This window comes from Rissa tridactyla, chromosome 10 (genome assembly GCF_028500815.1).
Source record: "Rissa tridactyla isolate bRisTri1 chromosome 10, bRisTri1.patW.cur.20221130, whole genome shotgun sequence".
Lineage (NCBI taxonomy): Eukaryota > Metazoa > Chordata > Aves > Charadriiformes > Laridae > Rissa > Rissa tridactyla.
In genome coordinates this window covers 23,143,194-23,152,775 of record NC_071475.1, presented here as the reverse complement: position 1 = coordinate 23,152,775, position 9,582 = coordinate 23,143,194, and the positions used below count along the sequence as shown (strand labels likewise).

Below are 9,582 nucleotides of genomic sequence, written 5' to 3'. Positions count from 1 at the left end.
CTCTTTGCTCTCACAGAGCACTGCAATCTGTTATAAGTCTACTAAGGACTAAATTTAAGACACTATAAAGACAAGATGCATTATTTTAGGTTGGCCTTGAATATTTTTTTTTCCCTTTTCTTTCTCTCCCTTTTTTTTTTTAAAAAAAAAAAACAAATCAAACATGCATTTCCAGCATAAAGGTAATCAGTTCCAGTCAAGCTCAAAGGATGTCTACTCTCTACTGCAAAATAAAACAAGAGTTTGGTTCTTATTAGTAAAATATGTAACTAGCCTTATATCTGACAACAAATAGTTTAACTAATTATCTGCACTGTTTATTTTTGAAGGAAGCAATGAATTATGGGAGTGTGGCATGGCTGCACAGACCACTGCACTGGCAAAATACAATACTGCAGGACTGGTAACACAAGATGTGCCTGACATTACTGGCAGTTTTTCACAAATTTTGTACTTAATTCATCTCTAACCAGAAGTTCCAACTCAGGTAAGGTGTAGGGAGGGAGGGCAGAACTGCACCAGGCTGGGAAGTCAGAACCACAGCCCCACCACAATCATTTCTTACGCCCATTCAATCTTTTAAATCAAAACGTCATTTTTGCCTTACAACAATATTGTGTATTTAGCTTCAGGAGGTCAGTGCTATGTGCAGCATGTTCAAAAGGCTGTAGGAAAGTAGGGCAGGAGTTACTAAGAATCATCTACAGGTCGGTACCGCGCTGGCATTGAGTCAGGCACTGAGCAAAACCCAGCTCCAGCTCCCAGTGCCATGGTAAGCCCAGGAGAGAATCAGGGCCAGTAACAGGAATTAGTTCTTCATACAGCTCACCAAAACGTCACCTCTTTTTAGGAGGAATTAATTCTATCGATCTTTGGTGAAAAGTGACTAGTTCTAGCAAAGCGATCTGCATAAAGGATAAGATAAAGAAGGGGAAATTAGATGAGCACTGGATGGGAACTCTTAAAGAGATAATCAAAAGCGTCAAGGAAAGACTAAAGTACTGAAAATCACACCTATTTAAAGTCTAAGCTAAAGGCTGGCATATACTGAACAATTTGCAAGCTTGCCTCTAGAATGGTTGGGGAATACACAACCTGTGCTAAATTCAAGGCAAGTTCAGGACACAGCATCACTTGGGATTTGGCCCTTTATTACCGCTTCCGATATGCTCTGCATTTCAGAATCAGCCGGGGGGTATGAGGAAGATCATCTTCCATTAGGCAAAGAGCAAGAGCACTTTCTTCTTCACCAAGGGATTGCAGTTTTCTTGAAAGAAGGTTTTCAATTATTCAAACACTGGCACAGCACCAACATCGCAGACCCTGCAGTTTTCTGAACTCACAGCAAGATCCTTCAGCTCCTGGCAGCACAGTGTGAGCAAAGTCGAGATCCACGATTACCAACTTCGTAACTTCTGGATTTGTGAGAGCGTGCTCCCCAAAACAGCTGTGCTGCACGTAGGACACAGCTCTACAGCACAACTTGTGAAGTACAAGAAATTCCTAACTGTCACTTTGCAGACGGCAACAAACACGGTCAGCCAGCACTGAAGAGAATCGTGTGCCTTCTTGTACGTGCAAGAGAAGGCAGAACAGCTCACTCTGGCAGCGGGACCAGAAGGTGTCAGGGTATGGTTTCACGATCATTAGGTTCCTCAAGCTGCGAGGAACAGCAAGGAGTAATAAATGCCCATACCGCCAGGTTCTCTACTCACCAAACATAAGCATTACTGGCCCCCGCCCTGCCAATAAACCATCTACCAATTAATGTTTGTAATCTCACTTTTTTTTTGTTGTTTTAAATCCCAGTTGCCTGACTACGGCATTTCCCAAACTCCTCCTTGTATTCATGAGACAAGTCTGGGACTTCACAATGCAGGATGTTCAAGAAAACAAAGTCAAACAAACAAAAAAATCCCTACCTTCAGTTTGAAAGAGACTGATATTACCACCTAAAGCTAAGATATAGTCAGTTACGACTACGATCACAACACCCAGGGTTTTTAATGCCAACTTCTAGACTGTGTCGACTGTCGAACAGTGGCGGGGGGCTGGAGCTCAATGCACCAACTGTAAAAATCAAATAGATGAAAACACCAACTCTTCAGTTTGGTTTTTAAATATATTTCACACAGGGATGACTAACAAGACACCCATGTTCATACATTAACTGTAAGCTATTGAACATACTTCACTACTTCTTGCTTAAGTAATTTGAGTCAAAACTAATGTCTCTTATTATGAACGACAAGTTCCAACTAGGCCTTTCTTCAAGACCATTTTTTGGTTGTAAGTTAGGGGATCAGTTCTGAAACATGCCCTCCTATATGGGAGGATTTTATAGTTACATTTTAAAAACAAAAAACCCAAACCAAAACTTCACTTTTTCCCCCCATAAAATTAGTGACTACATGGTGCTGTCCCAGCAGACTTACATAGGTCTTTCATTCCACAAAAGCAAGCTATAAATTTTGACGGTGGTAGGTCAAGGCAAGGTTCCCATGATGAAATTTTCAGTGAACTTTGCCTAGTGATAACAGTATATTAACTAGGAATCGTATAACATCTGTGGTCTAAATTCAATTCAGAAAGAGTTTCACCACTCCTTTTTGAGAAAGAGTACGCATTTATCTTGGACTAGTTTCTTAATGTGAAGAAATTAATCTTTTGGTTTTAGCCACCGGGTCAAGTATTACACTAAATTATAATTTTTGAAAAATATGAAGCAGGAGTTGTCTGTTTACCAATTCTTACTTGATAATGAACACTGGAAATACAGTCAATATGTCCATTGCTTAACAATTTTCCAGATGAGTCTGAAAGCTAGCAGGCTCTTCTGCAAACATTTAGTTCTCTCTGAAGAGGTATTGATTTATAAGAGACCTCTAAAACTATTGCAGCCTTAACAGAAGCTTAGTTCACAGTTTAATACCTGTAACGATAAAATACATAAAATAGGAGTCACAATATAGGTAATGGAACGTAACTTGGATTTGACAGTGAATTTTACCCCTTAGGACGACACCTTAGAAAGTATCTGGATACAAAGCTTCCAAGCTCGCTTTAAGAGGTGAACACATTAACTGCCCGAGAAGTCATCCGCTGGTGACAAACCTTGTACTACTCACCCTTAAGACTCACTGCGGTTTCAGTTACGTTTCAAGTATAAAAACCACATCTTGTCTTTTCAATAAACTGTTCCATTCAAAGTTTTTCACAGCCCAGATACGTGTGAAGTGAAAAGAAAAATCAGCCAGCATTGTTCAACATCATTTTAATCTCCACCGAGGGAAAATGCAAACACGTTAACACAAACAGAAAACGTTTTGGAAAAGACCACGTGGTACTATGACAGGGCTTTAGTTTATAGAAGTGTAATTTATAATTTTATAAAAATTATATGAAAGAACAACGACATATTTCAGTAACATCAGACAGCATAGAAAAAATAAATCTCAACATTAGTTGTACTCCGATGGTCCTTATAGTAAGAAATTTAAAAGTGCTTTTTAATAACAGTGTTGCAACTCAAGATTAGTGCAATATGTCAAATCTGTTTTAAAGCGGATATTTATAGCAATTGTGCAAGTTCTTACAATTACAAACCCCAGCAATCTAAAAAACTAACATTAAGTGAGGTAAGTGTTCCAATTAGAATTAAACATTCCTTAAATAGCTTACACACCAACTGTACTACAAGGAAATTATTGGTGTTTCTTCATAGAAAGGCTCAAACCTAAACATGACGTGGAACTTGTACTACAAATCACTGAATACCTGGAAGTTAAAAAAGCTCTTGCAAAATATACAGTTTAGTACCTTTACGACCCAATGCTACAAACAGCACCTAATGCAAAATGTACCAACTTCAACAAAACCAAACTGTACAGTGAGTGTACTGATTCTGCTTTTGAACACACTATTTTGCTCTCAAATCCTCCTAACAGCTCCCCTATAAAGTTAGCACATTAACTTAATGTAGAAATTGCACTGTATTTTTATCTGTAAATATTAACAATTTGCTTACCAACTATGACTGCAGCTATGAGTACCATTACTCGTCGAGCAATTGAAAAACACAGCACTAGTCGGGGAAAAAAAAAAATAACCGGAATTTACTCTTCACTGTTTTATACATGACAAGCTGGCAGTAATAAAAGATAGCCTATATTTCTACATAATATTTTCTGCGAGAATTCTCATAACTCTAAAATCAGTTTTCATTTTATTGTAGTTACTTTACTCTGTGATTTACAATGCATAGTAACTATTGCCTTTTATATGCAGGCCTCATTTTAAGAGAGGCAAGAACTAGACTGTTAATACTGAGCCTTTATGGCTCATTTGCATATGGAGCCAAAGGCATTTCATATTTTATTTTTCAAGGTGTTTATAAGTAGGATTTAATTCATTAGCAACAACAGGAATAAAATATAAATTAATGAACTTTTGTTCTGATAGGCTATGGCTTAAAAGCGTACCAACCCAACTGGTTTTTATAGTATTGCACTTAACTTTAGTATTAAACTGACAGCTGAAGCCTGTACAGCACTCGTTTTTATAACAGTTTTTCAATAAAAAAAGCAATAAATAAAATGTAGTATCTAAAAAAAAAATGCCAATAGGTTTAGTCCATATTTCTCCCACCACAGTCTGAACTGCATCATCTGAAATAGGTCTGGGACAGTCTTTGAATACCAACTGCATAGTTCTTTCAACATAACAGACTACCCATAACAATAAGAGAAGCAATTGAAGCTTTCTACAGTAATATTATAAACTGAAAGACAGTACCCTTGAGTATACGTCTCAATTAGCTTAAAAGGTTTTGTTGCCTTTGCTGACGATAGCTTCTGAAGTCAGACACAGTTATTCTGTGACTGCGTATTATCTCTACTGTGTTATTTTACAGGCAAGTTGAGTCTTTTTAAAATATATTAACCCTGATAATGATGTAGATATTTCCTGCTCCTAAACTAGGAAGCTGTTTCCTAAAATTTAGTAACTCGTCATTGCAGTGACAAGTCGGTTAAGTCTTTAGCAGAGTCTCTAATCATCTCTTCTACCTTGGGGTTTCCAGCTCCACTGATTGCTAGCTCCTTGTCAATAAGCCCCAGGCTGTGCAAATTGAGGATGGAATCGGCAATAATCCGCGCTGTCCTCTTCTGGTAGCCTCCAGACGTCACCATCAGGATTGGGATTCTGCGGCTTCTGGCAGCCTTGAACACGACTTCATCTCTCTTCACAATTCCCTGCAAGTTTACAACAGTCATACACACAAAAAAAAAAAAAAAAAAAGAAAAAAGAGAGTAGCAACATGAATATATTTTAGTTCTAGCCTATGGTTTATGGATATATAGTATTGGATGCTTGGTAAGTGATTAAAAAAAGAAAAAGGAAAAACAGAAAATCAAAAATCCTTGACTTGGTTTTAGAGGACACAGCAGGTAAGAGTTTTTAGCATAAATTCCTCACAGAATTCTTGCTCAAAGGCCATGAAGTCTAAACAGACTACAAAGTTTAGAGAACTTCACCCTATTTTACAGGTGAGGAACTGAGACTAAGAAAGACTGTCTGAATTCAAAGTGCTTTAGTTTGTGCTCAACTTGCATAGCACCCTCTGACAAAAGTTTAGCAGCTTGATTGAGATTTCAACAAACCTACAGAAGAATGAAAAACTCAAATCAGATTTTACACTTTCACAATCGGCAGCTGAATTATAAATTCCAGTTTCTTTAATAAAAGCTAATACTAGAAGAATCTATGGCTGAAGGGGAGGTGGAGAATGTAAGTAATGGTAAATCCACAGAAAGGAAAATTAACTCTAAATAACCTCTTACTAATAGAGAAGGGTACGGAAATAAAAAAATAATACAGACTGCTGACCAAGAGGTACTGCATGCTCACTGAACCCACCAAACAGAAGACTTCAAGTCTCTGAAGTAAGTGAGAACAGAATTAAAATCTACTTTTGTGGAAAAAGTAAAAGCGGAGAGTTCCAGAGAGACATAGAAGGCATAAATAATCCATTACAACTCTTCAAAAAAAGAAAAAAAAGAGTAACAACATAGTAGCCAACAGCTTACAATGGTCAGCTCAAATGTAAATAACTGCAGAAGTTGGAGGGGGGAAAGGGATTAAAATACAATCAAGTACAAAAAATTAGGGAAGCAGCAGCAAAAGTGTTACAACAAAATGAATATGCACTACTCAGAGTGGTTAGAGGAAGACTGTAAATACATCAAGAAGTATTACCACAAAACAGCCCAGAAACAAATGGTAAAGAATAAAATTCAAATGTAGCTGAAAAAATATTTTGTAAAACCCTAAAACAGTAACAGGTTTTGTATAGTCTGACTCAGCCCTGTAAAAGAACAATGGAAGGACGGAATAACAACTGAAAAATAAGACAAAGGAAACTGCAGAATTCTATTAGGAACCGATCCTTAAAGGAAGTAACAGGATTGCAGAATGAGCTGTATGTCCCTTGGGAACCCTCGCTGGATGCAGCGAACATTATACCACACAAGAACTGGAAGCAGCCACTATTCCCAGGAGCCTAACCGACTCATCCCTGCTCTGGCATCTCCGGAGGCTGACCCTGGAAAAACTGAGGGGAAAACACATGGGCCTATTCCAGCATTTGCGTGTTACCAAGAAAGAAAATACATCAAATGAGAACGACAGCCTGATACAGTTCCCACTTACAAAGGTAAGAGGGACTTACCTTCTACATCTCAAGTTTTCTGGCTATAGCCTCGAGGACAGAGAAACTGTCACTCAGGAGGTGTAATTCTGAGTAGAATTAACACTCTAGCAAGACTTTAAAATATGAATGACATCTACAACTGTAGGACTGAAGACTGGACTAATGAACCTTGAAGAGATGAACTATCCAGACTCAATGCCTTCAGTTTCGGCACTTCTAGTACCCTGGGATGTCACACTTCGTGAAACATGCCAGTCACAGGCACCAAGGAACAGGTGACGGGACAAGAGGAAACGGCCTCAAGTTGGGCCAGGGGAGGTTTAGGATGGATATTAGGAAACATTTCTTCACGGAAAGGTTCATCAAGCATTGGATCAGGCTGCCCAGGGAAGCGGTGGAATTGCCATCCCTGGAGAGATTTAAAAGCCGGGCAGACGTGGTACTGAGGGACACGGGTCAGTGGTGGTTTTGGCAGTGTTGGGTTGATGGTTGGACTCAATGATCTGAAAGGTCTCTTCCAACCTAGATAGTTCTATGATTCTATACCCTCTTCAAGGTCACAACCAAACGAGTTCAAGCCCCTCAGCTCTTTCTTTCTCCTTAGAGGCTTTTACACGGTCATGGAAACAACAGCTGGAGATCCAGAGTGGCTCCCAAGTCCTTCCACCTCGGGTCTGTCAAGGACTTTGCAGGCAGTCAGAGAGCAACAAAGTGGCTGCTCAGTGACACAGACCATAAGAATGAGGAAATACATACGGAAGCCAATAAAACCCCGCAAGGAACTATGCTCTGTGCAAAAGGAAGCATTTGAGAACTAAAGTACTGCAAAACAGCATGAAAACCAAACAGATCGAGCAGGGAATCCGAGAGCTCACAAATCAAGAAAACATTTTTCTGTACTGAACCAGTGGACACCAAAAGAGACCCAAACATGAAAACAGGAGAGAGAGAACTGAGGAAATGTCAGAGAAGGAATCATTTAAAGAAAAAAAATGGAGGAAATAAGAGATCTGTAAATTCTTGTGTGTTTTGAGAAAAGCAGGCCTGTTGTATCTGGAAGGTGAAGACTTCAATGAAGCTATAGAGAATAAATCAAAATTTGAATCTGGCACCAAACTGGGGAGAGAGAAGGTAAACTGAACTGAAAAAGGGTAATGATATTTGTATAGAAAAGAAAAGGGAAAGGGGAAAAAGTCTGTTCTTTTGCTAAGAATGCACAGACAGGCTACACAAAATTGCTAGAACTGGAAGACACCAGAAGAGCAGTTTAGAACAGCTGGGAGCACTACAGAGGAGATTAAGTGTAAGATACATACTGGGGACAGATGACAAAAGAAATACATCACAAAATGGGTTATGGGAGGGTAAAAGAAAGAACGAACAAAGCAAACAGGAAAAATAGGAGTCAGGTGAAACGTGAAAATATATGCCCCTCTGGTTACTGTCCAGATGTTTAAAATTGGTATAGGTTAGAAGGAAGACAAATAATACCGGAACAGGCACCCGAAGAACAAAAACATTTAGTCAAGAAGAACCAACAAAAAACATATGGCGAAACAGATACATCTCCGGAGCTCTACGTATCCGTAAGAGGAAAATGCTGTGGGTGAGTGTAAAGTATGCACCTTACCTTCACCTAACAAACAGCCACAAGTCACTCTCAGGACTGCCCTCGCCATCCAGTGAGGAGTTAAAGTCTGTAGGTATTCTAGTATTATACAAACCTGAGGCGAAATAGCCAGTCCTCCCAAGGGATCGCCATCCAGAATATCAGTCCCAGCATTATAAACAATGACGTCCGGTTTTACTTCATTTAATGCTCCTTCCACATGAGTGTGTACCTTCTGAAGATACTCTGTGTCCTCTGTACCCCACTCTAATTCCACCTTGCGTTTTATGGCACCTAAAGAAAAAAAATAAATGTTTTGGTGTTACTTAATAAACAAAGCATTGCTTTGAGAGAAAATGCAAGATTTTGGTAAGCAAGAGAAAAAGATAACATTTACGGAAATTTTGTAAATACATTGCATTTTCACAGAAGCTTGAATTAAAGAAGATTACTCAACTACTTGTTTTCCCAGCAAACCTAAGTACAATGACCTTGAAAAAATTCCATTGAAGAGAGAAAATTACATGCAGGGGGAAAAAAATAATATCTGAGACACAAGTGGAAAACGTTATTGAAAAGCAGCTGATCTACATGTCCATTTACCAGCCAGTAAAGAAATCAAAGCAAATTATTAACTTAAAAGTACCCTAAATAAAGCATAAGGGAAAGAAAACACTGAATCGCTATTACAGAGGAAACAGTTGGGGGAAAACACAAGATAAGTATCACTGAGAAGTTATTAAGATGTTTTATTTTTATCACAACACGCAAAACTTAACAGCAAGGGATCATGAATTTATGTGAACTGCTTTATGAATGTATAACAAGATTCAGCTTTGCCCCAAGCATTTTCAATTTAATGTTCTTACCCTGTAATCCCACCAGAAGAGCAAATATCTACCCTTAATTTAAATCAAATTATTTCTAGTGCTTCTAATAAAGCATTAGAAGTAGAGGAGGAGGGTTGAGAAGGTAGAGGAAAGAAACGCAAGGTTATGCAGCATAGCTTTTGGTGCTTTTACAGAGTTACATGTAACTAAATCTAAACTAATCAAACCTATGTCAGAAGCGTTTCAAGGTACAACTTCCACTTCGCCGTAGCCCATGCCTTGAATTAAATGACTTCAAGTCTTAAATCTTAAGCGTGGATTCAGCACCCACCAAGCGTGCATGAACGCGTTCAACAGAGTGGTACTTATTTATTCTCATCATTGCTGGTTAGGGTTTTTTTCTGCTTTCCATCCTCATTCAACACGAGCGAAGC

General features: G+C 38.7%; 1 protein-coding gene across 5 annotated transcripts in view; it reads right to left on the bottom strand.

Annotated features, from left to right (window-relative positions):
• Positions 1-3,257: 3,257 nt before the first annotated feature.
• HDAC11 (histone deacetylase 11) overlaps positions 3,258-9,582 on the bottom strand; it is a 30,735-nt gene continuing 24,410 nt past the window's right edge. For 4 of the 5 annotated variants that reach the window (XM_054215870.1, XM_054215868.1, XM_054215869.1 and 1 more), the window contains 2 exons: positions 8,434-8,612; positions 3,258-5,252 (listed from right to left, as the gene is read on the bottom strand). In XM_054215870.1, the coding sequence (XP_054071845.1) occupies positions 5,010-5,252; positions 8,434-8,612 (422 nt within the window). In that variant the 3' untranslated portion in view covers positions 3,258-5,009. The remainder of the gene's footprint in view (positions 5,253-8,433; positions 8,613-9,582) is intronic. The other variant, XM_054215867.1, reaches the window with a different exon arrangement.